The sequence below is a fragment of the Sarcophilus harrisii genome, chromosome 1 (genome assembly GCF_902635505.1).
Source record: "Sarcophilus harrisii chromosome 1, mSarHar1.11, whole genome shotgun sequence".
NCBI lineage: Eukaryota > Metazoa > Chordata > Mammalia > Dasyuromorphia > Dasyuridae > Sarcophilus > Sarcophilus harrisii.
Window position 1 is genome coordinate 315586531 of NC_045426.1, and position 21679 is coordinate 315608209.

A 21679-nucleotide genomic window follows, 5' to 3' on the forward strand; every position below is an offset into this window, starting at 1 on the left:
CAGCTCTCTAAAAGCATATCTTTATCACTAATCAATGTGGCTATATCAAGCACCAAGTAGTTGAGATGCACTAGAAGTCTTTGGCCCATAAACAGCCTTCACTGTGTCATAAAAAGGCTTTGGATTGTTACTATCAGCATAAAACTGAATTTCACTGCCTTCTTACTGAGTCAAGAATCTTATATCTTACTTTTGAGTGTACTTTATTTTTGATGAAATTGAAAGCTATTTTCTTAGAGATGGATAAATTATTCTATTGGTATACCCTGTGGAGTTCTAGTTTTTATTTAGCATCTTTTTTTTTCCAATCAAACCAGTCTCAGTGTTTGCCAGTGTTCTGACCCAAATGAGCAAATGCAGTGCTGTACACCAATTCTTTGAAAGTTGTCTACTCCTTTTCTCCTCCACTATTGGCAACTGTGTGTTGGCTCAACTTAACCTTCCAAATCAGTCACAAACTGTTCTCTCCAAGAGAAGAACTCAAATCTACTGGCATTAATTCTTCTGACAGTCTTTTTGACTTGGGCCTTCACTTCTTTTGAATAAGAATATTCAACTTGGAGAGGATAAGTCTGATTAGTTCAACACTTTGTACCACATATTGCCTTTGTCACTCTCACATCCTGTTTTTTCTCCTTATAAACACAATGCCAATATTTGCTGCAAGGATGGGTGCATTTATGAAATTGTATTTCATTTAGGTTAAAAGAATAGTGTTGGTGATGAGAAGGTCTCAAGATGCACAAGTAAGTGTGCTGTTGCGTTCCCATCTCCATTCCTCCCAAGGACTCCCCGGCATGCCTGATAGTCTGAACATACACTAGCATTAAGTCCCCCAGATTTATAAGCTTGTCCTCTTTTGGAACACTGATAAGGGTCTCCAGGTCTTCATAAAATTTTTCTTTGATCTCATCAGGGTTTGTTAAGGTGGGAGCATAGGCACTGATGATAATGGCATGACATTTTCCTGCAAGTGGCACTGTTATGAGTCTGTTATTCACTCCTTTTGTTAGGCTGACAAGCTTCTTTATTAGATCAGTTTTGATTGCAAAACCTACACAAACTTCATACCCCTTTTCCACCTCAATCAGAAGCAAACTGTCTTCTCTGGCATCCCATAGTGCATTGTTTTTCTCGCTCTCAAAGTATTTAGTCAGGGTATTCCAAAAGTCTTCATGCTATTTTAAGCAATTAAAACATCAATGAAACTTTTGGAACATTCTTTATTTGCTCTACATTGCAGTTATTTCTATACATGTTTTATTTCCCCTTTAACACAATAAATTATATGATGGCAGGAGCTATGTTGTAGTTATCTGTCTATCCCTGTAGCATTAAGTATAATGCTCTATACATTTATATGGAATACTATTATTTAATGAATGGATGTTAAAAACAGCCAAGTAAAACTATTGGAGTAAATCATACAAAGAATCAGTTTTTGAGTTAGAAGGGACCTTCAAGTCCAATTGTTGCTTTCATTTAACATGTGAGAAAAATGAAGCACAATGAGGTTAACTGATTTGCTAAGGATTACACAGCCAGTAACTGTGAGGAATTAATTCACATCTTATTGAGTCCAACATTTTATCCACAATGCTACCTACCTATTTGTATCTATTATTTCTCTAATGGCAACCCTACCAAATATGAACAAAGTCATCTTATCCAACATTGTCACTTTTGCTAGAAATACTTGTTCCACTTTTCCTGCTCCTCAGTCCCCCAATCACAAGCACTTACATGCCATTTACTAACACCAGAACAGGTTGATTGTTGAGTTGTTTATCACTTTCGTGCCGATACTGTAACATAAAAGAAAAATGTTCAAAAAGAATAGTAAAGTTTTGATAAAAGAATGAGAATTAGAAACATTTTCATAATATGGAAAAATGTTCTGATCACTTGCCTGAAATTAAAAAAAAAACAACAGCTACTGTCATAATGCCATTGTCAAACTTGCTATGCTTATAAATTCCTTGTTTGAGAAAATACTTACCTCAGGAAGGTTATGCAGGGATGAAAACTGAGCAGTGAAAGGATAAAGCAATGACAGCATCCTCTTTCCATTTTGCAATTCACCTTAGGTCTTCAACATTGTTACAGATTGATTTTCTAGTTCAACATTGCCTTAGATGGTAATAATGTGTAAAGTCTATATCTGACACTTTTGAGTACATACACTTAGTAAGTAGAGCCTAAAATCTTATCAGATGGTGGTTTCTTCTGTGACTGAGAAGCACTGGTGTACCTCCAATATATTACATAGGAAAAATATTCTGGGTTCCAAATCCTAGGGAAGGAAATCCTAAATAGTTGTAATAACTCACATATAGGAATAAGGAAGAATAAACCTCTAGATTGCTGCTGGTACAGGAGCTCTTCTAGATCTCTGACTGTCCCAGTTTCCTGAATTGTTAATTCAATACTAAGACAATATAACTATTCTGTCTTCTGTATAACTAAATAAGCTAGCCTAAGGATTAGCTCCCACTTTGCCTTAAATAACTGTTCTGAATGAATAATTTGAAGCTGCTTCACCTGTGCCCTGACTCTCAATGTATCTCCTTTTAAGGACAGTGTCTTTTCACAATGTTCCTATTGAGTGTTCCAGATGCCTTCCATGCACAGACATTTCCTTCACTCTCTATCTATTTCATTGCTACTCAGATTACAGCTTTAACTGATTCTCCCATTACTTGGAGGCTGCTTCTCTCTGGCATGCTTTCAGTCCTCTTCCTCCTTCCACCATGGTGAGATTTTTCTATTATTTTCAAACTATTGCCTGTTGCCCCTTCTTCTCAGTCACTGTTAACCATTATTCTGGGGAGGGATAATACAGCCTTGTCCCTTTATACTCAGAGCTAGGTCATAAACACTCAAACACATAATCTTAAGAGACTGTGGGAAAAGACTTTTTGATATAGAGAGGTTGAATTGGCTTTATAAGGACCATTCCATGGAGCATGGACAGAATTGACATTCCTGGTTCTGTGTCTAGAAGTTTAGAGTGACTACCAGTCACGTGTGACCCTTTGCCTATCTGTTCCTTTCTGGCTATAAATTTCAGGACAGTTTCAAACTGCTTCCCAAGAAGGGACTGGGAAGAAGAGTGATTTGCCATTATTATTCCCACTCTGGCTTCCAACTAACTAGAACATGACATCCAACATGTCACAGTTGGAAAACTGTCATCCAAAAGTGTATTTCATGTCTGGGCGAGTATGAGCCTAAATTTGGCTGCCTCTTTTATGTTTATTCTTTCTTGATATTATGTTTATTCTTTTCTTGATATCAATGAATATCATGAAATGCATATATGTAGTAGACTTACAGGCAATCTTGTAAATTTGAAAGTTATAGATGTTATGGGTCTTATTAAGTTGTATCTAGCTGGTGGTAGAAGAAACTTCTGTACCAGAAAGGCTGGCCACTGATAAGAGTATCAGCCTAAGTTTGCACATTTCAGCAGCAAACATGTAGGGGACATGTTTTTGGATACTGCAGAGTCAAAATAAAATGTAAAATGCTAATTAGCAGTCCTGCAAATTGCTTCATGTTTCATGAAGATTAGTATCAGCTTCCCAACAGACTGTAATATCAGTTATAAGTTACTGAATTCTGTTATGTTAATACATACTTGTGAATCTTTTTGGATTGGCATTTCTTGTGTGTGTAGGAATTCATTATCTGTCCCATATATGAATCATACTGCATACTGAATACCTTTACATGTAACCCTGTGGGAAGAACCTCAGGTTTAACCTAAGCTATAAGTAAAATCATCCCTGAAATGCCAGAGTGGATGGTTTTAAATGAGCTGATAGTATAACAAAAGGAAGGTTCCTGTCAATCGAGGCCAGGTTCCCAGGACTGCACTCGATCCAAACTATATGCCTAGGTACAGAACAGGAGTAGTACAATCCCCCAGCTTCTGTATGCTTCAAGGTTAAACTAGGAAAAGGAGCTTATGAAAGAAAGTTATCCCTATAGGAGGAAGTAGCTGAACCTTTTCTCTCCTACAACAGTTTGAGAAATTCTAAAAAATATTTTTTGCCCTCCCCCATGGAAAGCCCAACAGAAAACAAAAAAGGCCAATAATAAATCACCTTACCATGTCATCAATGGCATCCTTCACTCCTGTCATTGAGAGTACTAATACCAGAGGAACCACTGTTGTATACCAAGACAAAGATGATACCTGTGGAATGAGCTGCAAAAAAAGGGAGGGTACCTAATATTAGAAAATAAAGACAGGACAGAACACGTTTTAAGATAATGGATTAAATCATACTCATATTCTAAGCCTGACAACACAGAATCTCTTAATTATGTACAAATAAAACTTCAAAGAATAAAGAGGAGAAAGCATTGAAGGTTACTAAGACTGTAGTGTTGGCTCAGCTGCTCTGTTTGGTAGCTAAGTGTTAGTTCCTTTCATGGAAGACCTCTCAATGATAAAGAACAGTGAGGAGGGAGGTGAAGCACAGAAAAAAAACAACTCAAATCCTCTAGGCCAAGTTTTAAGTACACTCTTGGGCTGAGAAGGATTAGGAGGGAAAAGTTGAGGAAATTTGTCAGTGATTTGCAGATGTCTCTCATCTTTATTTTTTATCCTTTTCCTTTTATCTTGCCCCCACCCCTAAACAGTTACCTTGTGCATACCTATACCTATCATCCCTGACAATGTCATTGGATTCAGGGACTTAGCAGCCTAAGAAGTTAGGCTCTACATCAGGGCCACGTGAAGGAATTGTGTATTAAAAGGAGTTCAGAAATGTCTACGGATATATAAAAATATAAGCAACTTGGGGAAAAGGACTTTCAACTGAAGAAAGCCCCAAATGGAACATATGCACCCAAAGTCCCAATATGTTTGTTTATGGTCCTAAAAGCTAAACATTCTGACTCTTATATGCCTGGAGATGATCAATGGTTTAGGCTAGTGGCTCTGCTTTATTCATTTCAGGTATGGCCAGATTCAAGCCAAACTTGATCTCACCTACTGAGAACTGGTCTTGAAACCATGCAGATCATGTGGTTTTCAGTTTTACTATGTTTAAACTTACCTAGATAGGAAAGTCACATTTTGGTTTTCTTTTGAAGATCTTAATAAAATGTTACTTAAAAAACAAACAAACAAACAAACAAAAAAAACAACACGTTGAGAAAACATTCACCAAATACCTGTAGGACCAGCAAGAAGAGGAAATATGCATTTGCTACTCTCTGAAATTGTTCGAATAGATTCAAGGGCAGAAATGTGAAGAAATTGTATTTTGATGTCCTGATGGCATTGTTCTGCAGAAAACGAAACAAAAAACCCCACATACTTCTTATAAAATGAGATAGATACTCAGAGATGGATTTTTCTCTATAGAGATTCCCCCCAACAGTTCTCCCTCTTCTTGCCAATCTTCACAGAAATGCACATACCTTCTAAGACAAAAACAAAGAGGAAATGGAACACAGAAGTAACATAGTAGAAATTAGCTCTTAGTTGGATGTACTCCTATTTAGCTGACATTTAGGTATTGTTGAAGGCAGGGACTTATTCTTTTCTCCCCTTATCTTCCATCTCATTTAGGGTCTCTGGGAGCCCAGAAGGTAGAATAGGTAGTTTAAAAAAATATAAGATTTGTCTTGCAGTGGCAAGGTGTCTCAAAAGGGACTTCTCTGTTGATACTGCAATTGGAATAGTTTCTGCAAACTCCCATTTTAGTTGGGTATTTGACATAATTTTTCATGGATGTTATCCTTCAAAAGATAAAAAATATATAGCCTGGATGATACTGCATTTAGGTGAGTACTTGAATGACTTGGGAATCAGTCAATTGATATGTGTATGTGGTGGGGGAGGGTGGCCACAGACTTCTGTACTTGATCCAATAAGTATTTGACTATTTTATTGACTATTTGTGTCTATTGACAATTTGATTATTTTGACTATTTTATTAGTACCTTGGGTAAAATCTCAAATGAAATATTTTTCAATTTTTCCAGTCATACAAAGCTAAGTAGATAGATAGAATACTATCTTTTTTTTTATTATAGCCTTTTATTTACAAGATAGATTCATGAGTAATTTTTCTGCATTGACAATTGTAAAACCTTTTGTTCCAACTTTTTGTTCATCTCATTATTAAAGAGAGCCACATGCATCAGAATCGATCATCATATAGTATTTGTTGAAATATAATGATCTGGTCCTGCTCATTTCACTTAGCATCAGTTCATGTAAGTCTCTTCAGGATTTTCTAAAATCATCCTCTTCAACAATGAGATGAACTAAATCAGTTCCAATAGAGCAATAATGAACTGAACCAGCTACACCCAGTGAAAGAACTCTGGGAGATGATTATGAACCACTATATAGAATTCCCAATCCCTCTATTTTTGTCCTCCTGCATTTTTTATTTCCTTCACAGGCTAATTGTACACTATTTCCAAGTCCGATTCTTTATACAACAAAATAACTGTTTGGACATGTATACTTTATATTGTATTTAACTTATACTTTAACATATTTAACATGTATTGGTCAACCTGCCATTTGGGGGAAGGAGTGGGGAGGAGGAAAAAAGCTATAACAGTGAATTCTTATCCGCAAAGCTGGGATCTTTGGGTTTGTCAAACACTAGATTATTAAAGTTATTGACTATTTTGTCCTTTAAATCTAAGCTATTCCACTGATCAATTAGTCTACTGATAGAATACTATCTTGAAAGATAGACTTGATATCCAAAAGATTTGAACAGGATAGAAGAATAAGTCAAATTTCATAAGATGGCTCATAGACTCCAGTTAACTCTAGATAGGCTTCCTTATTATTTCTAGGATCAAATGTAAACTCCTTTGTTTGTTATTATACAATACTATACCCAATTAAATTGTCTTACATTATATAAGCTAACACATAATGTTCTGTTTTTGTTTTGGTTGTCTTCCAGGCTTGGAATATATTCAATCTTCATTTCTGTCTCTCAAAATTTCTATTTTCCTTCAAGACTCAGTTCATGTGTTTCTTTCTAAATGAAGTTTTTTCCTGAGCTCCCCTCCCTTCCCAGCTAACTCTGCTCTGATATATCTCCTTAGATAGCTTCTTAGGCAAGGATTATTTTATTTCTGTCTTTCTATCCCTAGAATTTAGCATAGTACCTGGGTCCTTAACAAATGCTTGGTGAGTGATTCTTTGGTTGGTGACATCCTTCAACTGTCATGGATTTTATTATGCAGCTGGCTCCCACATCTAAAAATCTAGTCCTAATTTTTCTTATGAGCGTCCCAAACTCAATATTTCCTAATCAAAATTAATTATTCACCCTCCTACATACACATTCCTCCTTTAAACTTTTCTATTTTTGTTGAAGACACATTTTTTCCCAGTCTATTCTCTCAGCTTCATCCCCACTATTCAGTCAATCACCATATCTTCTCTCATTTTATTTACATAACACGTCTTGCACCTCTCTCCTTTCCATCTTAGTTCAAGCTATCATAAGCTCTTAATTGAACTATTGCAGTAAGTTTGCTAATTGGTCTACTTGCAGCCAATTTCTCCCCTTTCTGATTCATTCTCCATGCAACTGCCAAAATAATCTTCCTAAAATACAAATTTGATCATGTTATTCCCTGCTAAAATAGTTTAGTAACTACTTAATGTCTTGAGGAAAAAAAAATGCAAACTCCTTAGTTTAACATTTAAGGCCAATCATAATGTGGCTCTAGTTTACCTTTTCTGCTTACTCTTTATAACTATGGTTATATCCCAAAGCTCTACATTCAAGCAAGACTAAACAACCTGAAATTCAACTCAGCATTTCATACCTTCTCCTATTTCCAAACTTTTGAAAAGGGCCTCCTCATTAACTTTCTTCAAAACTCAGCTTACATATCACTTTCTATAGGAAACTTTTCTTGATATTTCTATTAATGCTGCCTTCCTTTTCCTTTTTTGCAAAAGATCACATATGTATTTATCTATTTACAGTTTTCTTTCCCAGGTGAATATTAACTCCTGGAGAGCAGGGGGTTATTTTTTTCACTTTATCTTTGTAACTCTAGTACCTAGCATAACACACCTATTACCTGCTTAATAAATTGTCAATGGATTAAATTGAACTGGAAAGTAAAAATTAATAAAGTTAAACATAAAGATTTGCACTCAGTCAACCAGCATTTTAAAAACATTTGCTAGGTGCTAAGGCACTTTGCTAAGCACTGGAGGATACAAAGAAAGGCAAAATATGATTCCTATTCTTAAGGAGTTCATATTCTAATGAAGGAAACAACTTGCAAATAACTATGCACATAAAAATATATATACAACGTAAATGGAAGCTAGTTTCAGAGAGAAGGCAATAGCAGTGCAGAGGAGGAAACGGATAAAAACCTTCCTCAGAAGATTTTGCTGAGACTTGAAAGAAACCAGGGAAGCCAGTAGGTGAGTAAGGCATGAGGTATAGTTAGTGAAGAGGTATAGACTCAGAACATGTGAGTTTCACATGCAATGAACAGCAAGGAGGCCAGTGTGGCTAGATCAGAGTATGTGTAGGAGAGTAAGGTGTAAGAAGACTGAAAAGAGTCAAAGGAACTAGGCTTTCAATGCTACAGAGAATTTTATATTTGATTCAACGCTTTCCAGAAAAACCCCAGTTTGTGTCAAACCACAAATGACTGAGAAATCCAATAAAAACTATAGTAAGTGCTTTCTCCCATCCCAGAACCGACCAAGAATTTCACCAAATGCCAAAAATTCAAGGGCAATAGGAAAGGGGGCTAGCAGGCAAAACAGAGCCAGCACAGGTAGCATCCTTTCTGACCATCTGCATCTTAAAGAAAGCAGGAGCGGAGGATTCCCCTAAGAAAGAATTAGGCTGTTTAGAAAACTCCTTGACCTTAAGGATATGAACAGCCAATTTTCAGATAAAGAAAATGAAACTATTTCTAGTCATATGAAAAGGTGTTTCAAATCACTTGATCAGAGAAATGCAAATTAAGACAATTCTGAGGTAGCACTACACACCTCTCAGATTGACTAAAATGACAGAAAAAGATAATAACCAATGTTGGAGGGAATGTGGGAAAACTAGGACACTGATACATTGTTGGTAGAATTGTGAATGGATCCAATCATTTTGGAGACCAATTTGGAACTATGCTCATAAAGTTTCAAACTGTGCATACCCTTTGACCCAGCAGTGTTTCTATCGGGATTATATCCCAAAGAGATTTTACAGAAGGGGAAGAATCCCCCATGTGCAAAATGTTTGTGGCAGCCATCTTTGTAGTAGTAAGAAACTGGAAATTGAATGGGTGCCCATCAATTGGAGAATGGCTGAATAAATTATGGTATATGAATGTTATGGACTATTATTGTTCTGTAAGAAATGACCAATAGGATGATTTCAGAGAGGCCTGGAAAGACTTACATGATCTGATGCTAAGTGAAATGAGCAGAACCAAGAGATCATTATATTCATCAACAACGATACTGTATGAAGATGTAATCTGATGGAAGTGGATTTCTTTGATGAAGAGACCTAATTCAGTTTCAAATGATCAATGATGGACAGAAGCAGCTACACCCAAAGAAAAAAACACTGGGAAATGAATGTAAACTGTTTGCATTTTTGTTTTTCTTCCCGGGTTATTTTTACCTTCTGAATCCAATTCTCCCTGTGCAACAAGAAAACTGTTTGGTTCTGCACATATATTGTATCCAGGATATACTACGACATATTCAACATGTATAGGACTACTTGCCATCTGGGAGAGGGGGTGGAGGGAGGGAGGGAAAAATTGGAACAGAAGTGAATGCAAGGGATAATGTTATAAAAAAAAATTACCCTGGCATGGATTCTGTCAATAAAAAGTTATTATAAAAAAAAAAAAAAAGAAATGACCAATAGGATGATTTCAGAGAGGGCTGGAAAGACTTACATGAACTGATGCTAAGTGAAATGAGCAGAACCAGGAGATCATTGTACATGGCAACAAAATTATACAATGATCAATTCTGATGGATGTGGCTCTCTTTAACAATGAGATGATTCAGGACAGTTCCAATTGTTCAGTGACAAAGAGAGCTATCTACACCCAGAGAGAGAACACTGGGAAATGAGTGTGGTGCACAACATAACATTTTCACTCTTTTTGTTGTTGTTTGCTTGTATTTTATTTTGCTTCTTTTTTTTACTGGTTTGATTTTATTTTTCTTGTGCAGCACGATAATTGTATAAATATGTATACCTACATTAGATTTAACATATATTTCTACCATGTTTAACATGTATTGGCCTACTTGCCATCTAGGGGAGGGCATGGGGGAGAACTGGAATACAAGGTTTTGCAAGGACTAATGTTGAAGAATTGTCCATGCATATGTTTTGAAAAATAAAAAGCTTTAATTAAAAAAAAAAAAAACAAAAAAACTCCTTGACCTTAAAGATGCTTGGATATGGTCAAAGGAAACAGGAACAATCTTTGGCAGCAGTCAACTAAGGCATCCTAGGCTCAGGAACTCCAAGATTTCTGGAATGTCCTCAAAGGACACCAGAGATAGCCCTGAAAATACAATACTCTGAACCTTAAAAATCAAGGGGCAAACACAGGGTAAGGTATCAGAGTATGAATCCAGATAACCTGTGGAGAAGACTAAGCATTACAGGGAGTAGAATTTGGTCCTGATGCAAGGCCTTAATTCCAGAACTAAAGACAGAGAGAAAAAAAAATCAAAGAAAATATCAATGAGTATTATTACAAATTAAAGCTTGTGTATCATTCAGGCTTTGCCTGGAATGGTATCAGGAGACCCTGAGGTAGGGAATGGGAGATAGAGAATAAGGAAAAAACAACAACTATGCACAGAAAAAAAGCAGAACATGACTCTATAAAAAAGAAAAAATGGATTTTTTTATGGAATAGAAGAGTTCCAAGCATTTCTGATAAAAAGACAGAAGCCGAGAAAGAAGTCTGAGATATAAACTCAAAGGTAAATGAATACTTGGAAGAAATGAAGCAACAGTTAAAAAATGAAATAAAACTTCTGGTAGAAAGACCTTAAGAGAAAGTATAACTATCCATATAATGCCTTATCTGAGTGCTGTCACAGATTGTTCTATTTTTTTGAATCTTTTGATGTAGCAGTAATATTTCTTGCTGACTCATGGAACCACTGATTTCTATGGGTCTGTTCTAGTTTTCAAGGAATGTGCTACACCAAAGATTGAAAAAATAGAAGAAATGTAAGATATCTGATATAAGAAGCTGACCTATAAAACAGATCAAGAATGAAACCATATTTTTTTAAAAGACTAGACATTAAATTTCAAGAAATCATAAATGAAAATTGCTCAGATCTATTAGAATGAGAGAACGAAGTAAATACAAAAAGAATCTATTGATCACCTCTTTAAAGAGACTCTAAAAGGAAAAGTCCCAGGACTGTCATAGCCAAAATCCAGAGCTCCAAGTGAAAGAAAAATTAACAGAATTTAGAAAGAAGCAATTCAAATATCAAGGAAGCAAAAGACAGCTTCTACTATAAATGAGAGGAAATATTGAAATATAATATTTTAACATCCTTTGTATGATCCCGTAAGCCTGTTGGTAAAAGCTACAGCTGCTTTACTGAGGTTTGGCCTAGAGAAGCAAAGGTTTCCTAGAAGATTCCTCCTTCTGCTCTCAAGTTTGACTACAAAGGTGGTGGGTGTCAAGGGAATTGTTGGATCCAAAAGTTCAAGAGGAAAGCAGGACTCTTGATTATCAGTAATGGGGAGAGGTTGTTATTTGTCTTTTGTTTTCAAAGAAGACCAAAGACTTCATGGCATGATGTTTTGATTTGCAAGTGAATTGGATTTAAGTGAAGTCGAATTGCACAAAATGACTCAACTATCTTTGATGGGGAGAGGTACTTTGAAAAGTAATGCTTGAGAGCTGTGCTTGGGAGCTAGGGACATCAGTAGGCAGAAGACTTTTTTTAGTACTTTATTTAAGGTATAGTTCAAACAAGAACAGATTTTATACAAGAGTGGCCCGAGCATACTTCCTAATTAGAGATATACAGAAACTATGTCCCAGTCTTCTTTGTAATCCTCTCCTTAATAATTTCTGATTCAGATGGTGATTCATCTGAAACTCAAAGCTTTAGAACTCCATTTTCTTAACTTTAGCTGCACTCAAATAAGGTAATCTGTGTCTTCTTTCTGTCCACATTTTTTTCTTCGTGATCTCATCTGCTTCCATGGGTTCAATTATCTTTATGCAAATGACTCCCAGAATTATATATATCCCTACCTAGTCTATCCTAAGTGCTAATCCTGTATTACAAACTACCTACACTAAGCCTTTCAAAATGGATATCCCAATGGATATCTCAAATTCAAAATATGCAAAACATAATTTATTAAGTAACTCTCCATCCCTAAATTTACTTGGCCCCAAATCACCTGATGCTCAGATCCTATTGGGTACCAAAGAGGCCAGCAGCAGCAGCTGCCTTAGGATGCCTTTTCCTCTTCATTTCTGTCAATGCCATCATCTTTTTCTCCCTTTCCAAATGGAAAGTGGTTCCCCTTCCCACTATTGAATCCTCACCCTCATGGGAAGGAATTAAGATCCAGTACTCCATTCTGACCCCTTATTCTAACTCTCTCTTCCCTAAAATCATGGGCTGACCCTTCTAGTTCTTTCCACCTGACTTGCTCTAGGTACATATGGCTGTTTACATTGTTTGGATGAGCAGGGAATCATCAATTAGAATATTTTTGATAAGATTAAACATAAATACTGACTTTTAAATACACTCAAAAAACCCTGGACCTTGCTAATAAAACCTGACAACCTTTCCATCCACTCTACAGGTAAACTTCTATATATCATTTTTTTCAATTAGAATGGATGCTCAAAAAGAGCAGCAACTGTTTGTATCCTCAGTGATTAGTACAGTGCTTAGTACAGAGTAAGCACTTAATAAATGCTTTTCATTTATTCATTTGATGATTCTTCCTAACTTCCACATTTCTGTAAAAAGTAACATCCAGGTTTGGTACTTTAAAGTCATCTTCAACTCTTTTTTCTTATTTATCAAACCCTTCACCCTCATCCAATTAATTACCAAGTCTTTCCCCAAATACTTTTCTTATCCTTTTCCTCCTCTTCCATTATTTAATGAATTCAGGCCTGCATTTATGTCTCATATGGACTATTGCAACAGCCTTCTAATATGTCTCCTTGCCTCCAGTTGGTCCTTTTTGCCATCCATCCTCTATGCAGTTACACAGCTATATAGTCATAAAGCAGAGTATGGCCTGTTACTCCTCTGCTCAGAAGGACGTGTAAGCCCTTTACAATCCAGCTCCAGGTTACCTTTCCAGACTGACTGCCTGTTACCTCCTGTACTTTATATTCCAGTCACCCTGCCTATTTGCTGTTTCTCCATCTCTTTTCTCTGTGATTTTGGATAAGCTGGCTGCCTTCTCATGCCTGGAATTTCCCAACTCTGTATAAGCCTACTTCAGAACTCAGTTCAAGGACTACCTCCTACACAAGGTCTTTCCTAATCAACCAGTTCCTAGGGTCTCTTCATTATGTTTCACTGACTTTGAATATTTTTAACCTATATGTATACATGTTGTTTTCCTCGTAAAATGTAAGCTCCTTGAGGGTACTAAATGGGACCAGGTGAAGATTTCTCAAAAATCTATGAGATGGAGTGGATCAGTCCTTAGGCTTAAGTTTCAGGAAGTCATGTGATCTCTATTCTCAGAGGTCTGTAGGGCAAGAAAGGTCAGACCTTAGGCCTGAGTTTCAGGAAGTTATGTGACCCACAGGAAGCAGAGAGCATTGCTGACCTATGGTCAATGGTTACTTCCTTTTCAGTTCATCCAATGAACCCAAGTCATTTGCTATTTAACCTCTTCACCATTTCCAGCTGGCCAGACCAGGCACAGTGCTGGGAGAAAAGAGCAGAAGGGTTCTGGGTTGCTCAGCTGGTGTGCTTGGGCCTCTCCTTGCAAGGACCAAATAAATGCTTCCTGTTTGTGCCTGAAGATGCCTCTGAGTAGTCACTTTGGGGAGAGGTCTGGCACCCCTCCCACACAGCTTATGGGGGCTTGTCTGGGATCTGTGGGTTCCCAGGGAGACAGCTGGGATCCTGATTCAAGGCAGGCGCTGTGTGGGTTTTCTCTGACCTTCCTTGAGATCAGACCCTCAGCCTCCCTCTCTGTGGCGTACGGGCCTGAAGAAAGGCCCCCAGATACAACCAGGAGCATGAGTCTCTGAAGAAGAAGAAGCCCAAGGGCAAGTGGTCAGTCAGGTAGCTGGGGTGCTAATGATCCAGGGCTAAAGGGGAAAGAGCAGTCCAGAGACTGGAGCTGCTCTCCCCAGGGCAGAGCCTGCCTGTGTCCTTGGGCTGTTCTCAGACAGGAGACCCTGGGATCAGGCTTGGTGATCTAAGGGAAGGAGTGCTGCCTCGTAAGCCACAAGGAAGTCCTGATAAATGGCACAGAGCAGGGGTGCTCTGGGGGACTGCTGGATTGGGGTGACCCCTCCAGGTTTGAGGATCTGAGTCAAAAGGTCGGTTCTATGTGTTGGAGGAACTCAAGCCATGAGATTGGAGCTGCTCTCCCAGAGGGAAAGGGGAAGGAGTAGTCCAATCCAAATCTTTGGAGCAAAAGTGCACTTGATGAGATATTGCTGTCCTGCGTGGGGAAAGGACACTCCTCTTCCATGAAATTTTTGTCTGTGTTTGTGTCTTTATGCAGAATGTCTGTGCCATGTCTGTCCTGTAAACTAGATTTAATGACATGGAAAAATTTGAAATGTAGCCAGCAGGAAGAAAAACTTCTATGCTGCAGTTAGAATGCTGGGAAAGATTTCTTAATATCTTTGATTCCCATCTTAAAAAGGGGAAAAAAAATCCTGACTTTTTCCTGTGGATCCCAGTTCTGGCCAAGCAGGGAGCTACAGGAAAAAAGCCAATTTGCGAGAGCAATGATTGGGGAGTTTGGCAATTGGTCATTTCAAGACTGCAAAATTGCTTAGCATAAAACAAATGCTAGAAGAGTGTTAACTTTATTGATTGCTTCATATTTGATAACTTTATATAGATTTTTAGATATGAACAACATACAACATCAATGTTGAGATAAATGAATTTTGTGTGTGTGTGTAAAATAATTTGGAAGCAAATTCAACTAAATTAAGGCCTCCACAAGGAGGATAGTGCAAAGGATAAAGGGATACATAAGAGAAGAGTTGAGGGTGAAAAAGAAAATATACTCAATCAGTTCAGTGAAATGTGTTATTTGAGATATAATAGTAAAAGCAGTTTTATGTAAATTGTAATCTCTTTGCATTGACTGTGTTAATAGAAGCTTTAAGAGTTTGTAAACTTGGGAAAAACAGAAAAGCGTTTGGCTGCTTTTAAAACCTGACTGCAAACAGCCTAGTTTGCAAATCTTTTCTGATTCACAGAGGAAAAAAAGCAATAACAACAACAAAAAAACCCACCTTTATCTGGATCAGGTTTGCATTTTAAAAACCTAGAGACCTGAGAGTATGCAGCTCTGAATGGGAGGAGGTAAAAACAAACAAAAAGTTGATGTCAATCAAAAAAAGTAAACAGACAGGAAGTAACAGGTTTTTTTTTCTGGAATTCCTCTTAAATTCTAAATTTGTTAAGTTTCTTAAAACTGGTGAGAAGATTGTTATCACTGAGCAATAACTTGTTTGTTTGAGTTACATAGGTCCCAATGAAGGAATGAGTTTACTGATAATTTACAACTTTGTTAAGAAGGAACAACTTCTAAAGATTGGCTTTTACATCAGGAATGTTGAGCTTAAGGCCACCTCCTTAGATATCAAGATGAGCTGTAAGTTTTATATCACTATTAAATGGTATGTGCTAGAATTGAGAATTGTGAATTTATTTATTTTAAGTACAAGAACTTAGAAATTTGTGTGCAAATAATGAAACATTACTACTGTAAATTTAAATCTGTATTTGATTTGAAGTTTAAAAATAGGTTATTAAAACAAAGTTCTGAGAACTTATCTTAAGAGGGAGCCAATGTTTGTATCTCCTAATTAGATGATGTTGCTTTCTAAAATATATATATTGGGTAATTTGTAAAAGTTATGAGCTATGCTTAAAAACTTTTGTCAGCTCTGCTGGACGTGTGTATAAGCTTTATGAAATTTGGTCCAAAGTCATTTAGATATTAGCTATATTGTGAATTTTAAAGTTGTTTTTTTTTTTAAAGAGGTGATTTTAAAAATAAGAGACAAGAAAGATTGATTTGCAAAAGCAACTGATAGTTTGAATGGAACATCTAGTTAGAATATCACAAGGTAAAGTACTGATTTTTAAAATAACTTTTTAAGACAAAGAACGCGCAAGAAAGTAGGATCTGTGAATTGGAAAAAGAAAATAATTCACTAAAAAAAAAAAAAAAATTAGTGAAATGGAAAAAAATTCCACAGACCAAAACAATACATTTAAAAACTCAATTGGACATATACAGAAAGAAAGTAAAAAAAGCTAATGAAGAAAATAATTCTTTAAAAAATTAGAATTGAACAAATGAAACTAATGATTCATTGAGACAGCAAGAATCAGTCAAGCAAAAACAAAAAATGACAAACTGAAAAACATGAATTATCTACTTGCAAACGACAGACTTGGAAAATAATCTAGGAGAGATAATCTGAAATTATTGGACTTTCCAAAACTATGAAAAAAAAAGAGCCTAGATACTATTTTACAAGAAATCATCAAAGAGAACTGTCCAGATTAATAAATCAGAAATAAAATAGAGCATTAAAAATTCATCCAACACCTTCTGAAAGAAACCCTAAAATAAAAACCCAAAATATTGTGGCCAAATTTCAGAACTATCAGATTAAGGAAAAAATTTTACAAGCAGCCCCCCAAAAAACAAACAAAAAAAAACAATTTAAATACTGAGGTGCCACAATAAGGATCACCCAAGATCTGGCTGCCTCCATATTAAAGGACGAAAGGACTAGGAATCTGATATTCGAAAGACAAGAACTTGGAATACAGCCAAAATAAACTACCCAGCTTAAGGAGCATTTTCTTCCAGGGAAGAAGATGGACATTTAATAAAACAAATGAATTCCATTTAGTTTCTAAGGAAAAAAACAGAACTAAACAAAAATTTGATCTCAACCACAAAACTCAAGAGATGCAGAAAGGTAAAAAACTCTTGAGAAATGTATTTCTGTTGTGATATACAAAAATACATGATATAATTTGATTTACAGATATAACATAAAAAAGAAATATGGAAAAGGATGATGGCAAGAATAAGTGGAAGGAGGATAAAAGAAACCACATCCCATGAAAGCAAAAACTTATCATATCTGAGAGAATTTAGAGAGGAGAGAACATTGTGTAATCTTACTCTCATCAGATTAACTCAAAAAAAAAATAATTGACATTTGTTTTAAGAAAATTCTCTCTCTCTCATAAAACGAGAGGAGGAAAAGGAAAAAGAAAAAGAGTAATAAGGAAGGAAGGAAAAGATTCAAAGGGAGGAAAGATTCAAAGGGAGGGAGGGATTATAAGAAGGTACATCGTATCAAGAAAATTCATAAGAATTCAAAAGGGAAAGAGTTTGGAGGCAAGAAAAAGTAACATAATCTGGGGTTATTAGATGGCAGGAAATACAGATTTAGTAATTCTAACCGTAAATGTGAATGGGATGAACTCCCCCATAAAGAGGAAGAAGCAGACTGGATCAAAGTCAGAACCCTACAAATATGTTGTTTACAGAAACACATTTAAAGCAGGAGATACATATAGAGTAAAGGTAAAAGGCTGAGCAAAATCTATGCTTCCAGGTGAAATCAAAAGCAGGATGTATCCTTATCTCAGATCAAAAAAGCAAAAGTATCTAATTAAAGAGATAAGGAAGTAACATCCTGCTAAAAGCAACATGAACAACAGCGATATCATATTAAACATATAAGCACCAAGTGGTATAGCATCAACTTCCTAAAGGAAGTTAAAGAGTTACAGAAGAAATGACAACAAAAAACTGTAATAGTGGAGATCTCAACTTTGCACTCTCAGAATTAACATCAAACCACAAAACAAATAAGAAAGAAAAAAGAAGTAAATAGAATATTAGAAAAATTAGGTATGTTAGATCTTTGGAGAAAAGTGAATGGAGATAGAAAGGAATATACTTTCTTCTCAGCAGTTCATGGAACCTATTCAAAACACCATATATTAGGACATAAGACCTCAAATTAAATGCAAGAAAGCAGAAATAGTTAATGCTTTCTTTTCAGATCATGATGCAATAAAAACTACATTCAACAAAAAGTTAGGAAATAGACCAAAAGTAATTGGAAACTAAACAATCTCATCTTAAAGAATGATTGGGTGAAGCAAAATTATAGATACAATTAATAATTTCACCCAAGATAATGACAATGATGAGACATCATACCAAAATTTGTGGGATGCAGCCAAGCAGTAATAAGAAATTTTATATCCTTAGAGGCTTACTTGAATAAACCAGAAAGAAAAGATTAATGAATTGGGCTTGCAACTAAAAAAACTAAAAAAAGACCAAATTAAAAAACCTCAATCAAATACTAAATTGGAAATTCTAAAATTAAAAGGAGAAATTAAAAATATTGAAAGTAAAAAAACTATTTTACTAATTAATAAAACAAAGAGTTGGTTCTATGAAAAAGCCAATAAAATAGATAAGCCTTTGGTAAATCTGATTAGAAAAAAAGAGGAGGAAAAATGAAATTAGTAGTCTTAAAAAATGAAAAGGAGAACTTTCTACCAATGAAGAGGAAATTAGAGAAATAATGAGTTATTTTGCTCAACTTTATGTAATAAATTTGATAACCTAAGTGAAATGGATGACTACCTCCAAAAATACAGACTTCCCAGACTAACGAGAGGAGGAAGTAAATTGCTTGAATAGTCCATTTCAGAAAAAAATAGAACAGGCAATTAAACAACTCCCTAAGAAAAAAATCCCAGGACCAGATGGATTTACATGTGAATCTACCAAACATTTAAAGAACAACTGGCCCCAATGCTATATAAATTATTTGATAAAATAGGGAATGAAGAGTCACCAAATTCCTTCTATGACACAGACATGGTACTGATACCTAAAACCAGGTAAGGTGAAACAGAGAAGAAAATTATAGACCAATCTCTAATGATATTGATCTAAAATCTTAAATAAGATATTAGCAAAAGACTACAGAAAATCATCTCCAGGATAATACACTATGATCAAGTAGGATTTATACCAGGAATGCAGGCTGGTTCAATATTAGGAAAACTATCAATATAATTGGCCATGTTAATAACCAAATTAACAAAAACCATATGATCATCTCAATAGATGCAGAAAAAGCATTTGACAAAATCTAACATCCATTCCTATTAAAACACTTGAGAAGTATAGGAATAAATGGACTTTTCCTTAAAATAATCAGCAGCATCTATTTAAAACCATCAGTAAGCATCATATGTAATGGAGACAAACTTAACCATTCCCAATAAGATCTGAGTGAAACAAGGTTGCCCACTATCACCCGTTACTATTAATATTGTATTAAAACGCTAGCTTTGGCAATAAGAGCTGAGAAAGATATTAAAGAATAAGAATAGGCAATGAGAACCAAATTATCACTCTTTGCCGATGATATGATGTATATTTAGAGAACCCCAGAGATTCTGCTAAAAAGTTATTAGAAATAATCCACAACTTTAGAAAGCTGCTGTTATAAAATAAACCCACATAAGTCATCAGCATTCTTATATATCACTAACAAAATCCAACAGTCAGAGTTACAAAGAAAATTCCATTTAAAGTAACTACTGATAATATAAAATATTTAGGAATCTATCTGCCAAGGAAAATCAGAAACTTTATGAGCAAAGATACAGACCACTTTTCACACAAATTAAGTCTGATCTAACCAATTGGAAAAATATTAAATGCTCTTGGATAGGGCGAGCAAATATAATAAAGATGACAATATTGCCTAAACTAATCTATTTATTTACGCTATACCAATCAGACTCCCAAAAAACTATTTTAATGACCTAGAAAAATAACAACAAAATTCATATGGAAAAACAAAAGGTCAAAATTTCAAGGAATTAATGAAAAAAAAAAAAAATCAAATGAAGGTGGCTTAGCTGACCAGATCTAAAATTATATTATAGAGCAGCAGTTACCAAAACCATTTGGTATTGCTAAGGAATAGATTAGTTGATCAGTGGAATAGGTTAGGTTCAAGGATAAAACAGTCAACAAATATAGCAACCTAGTCTTTGACAAACCCAAAGACCCCAGCTTTTGGGATAAGAACTTACTGTTTGATAAAATTGCTGGGAAAATTGGAAACTAATATGGCAGAAACTAGGCATTGATCCACACTAACACCTACACAGATAAGTCAAAATGGGTTCATGACCTAGGCATAAAGAATGAAATTATTAATAAATTAGAGGAACACAGGATAGTTTGCCTCTCAGACCTGTGGAAGGGGTTAGGACTTTACGACCAAAGCAGAACTAGAGATCATTACTGATCACAAATAGAAAATTTCAATTATACCAAACTGAAAAGTTTTGTACAAACAAAACTAATGCAGACAAAGATTAGAAGGAAGCAATAAACTGGGAAAATATTTTTACAGTCAAAAGGTTCTGATAAAGGCCTCATTTCAAAATATATAGAGAATTAACTCTAATTTATAAAAATCAAGCCATTCTCAATTGAAAAATGGTCAAAGGATATGAACAGACAATTCTCAGATGAAGAAATTGAAACTATTTCTAGTCATATGAAAGGATGCTCCAAGTCATTATTAATCAGAGAAATGCAAATTAAGACAACTCTAAGATACCACTACACACCTGTCAGATTGGCTAAGATGACAGGAAAAATTAATGATGATTGTGGGAGGGATGCGGGAAAACTGGGACATTGATGCATTGTTGGTGGAGTTGTGAACGAATCAACCATTTTGGAGAGATAGTTTGGAACTATGTCAAAAAGTTATCAAACTGTGCATACCCTTTGATCCAGCAGTGTTACTACTGGGATTATATCCCAAAGAGATCATAAAGAAGGGAAAGGGACCTGTATGTGCACGAATGTTTGTGCAGCCCTTTTGTAGTGGCTAAAAACTGGAAACTGAATGGATGTCCATCAGTTGGAGAATGCTGAATAAATTGTGGTATATGAATATTATGGAATATTACTGTTCCGTAGAAATGACCAACAGGATGATTTCAGAAAGGCCTGGAGAGACTTACACGAACTGATGCTGAGTGAAATAAGCAGGACCAGGAGATCATTATATACTTCAACAACAATACTATATGATGACCAGTTCTGATGGCCAGGTCATCCTCAACGAATCAACCAAATCATTTCAAGGGGCAGTAATGAACTGAACCAACTATGCCCAGAGAAAGAACTCTGGGAGATGACTAAACCATTACATTGAATTCCCAATCCCTATATTTATGCCCACATGCATTTTTGATTTCCTTCACAAGCTAACTGTACAATATTTCAGAGTCTGATTCTTTTTGTACAGCAAAATAACTGGTTTTGGTCATGTATACTTATTGTGTATCTAATTTATATTTTAATGT

General features: G+C 35.6%; 1 protein-coding gene across 6 annotated transcripts in view; it reads right to left on the reverse strand.

Moving 5' to 3' along the window:
• The window catches only part of LOC100918706 (phospholipid-transporting ATPase FetA-like), a 148011-nt gene that overhangs the window by 86430 nt on the left and 39902 nt on the right, over positions 1 to 21679 (reverse strand). For all 6 annotated transcript variants that reach the window (XM_031945384.1, XM_031945382.1, XM_031945379.1 and 3 more), the window contains 3 exons: positions 5188 to 5301; positions 4115 to 4213; positions 1744 to 1805 (listed from right to left, as the gene is read on the reverse strand). In XM_031945384.1, coding sequence (XP_031801244.1) covers positions 1744 to 1805; positions 4115 to 4213; positions 5188 to 5301 — 275 coding nt within the window. The remainder of the gene's footprint in view (positions 1 to 1743; positions 1806 to 4114; positions 4214 to 5187; positions 5302 to 21679) is intronic.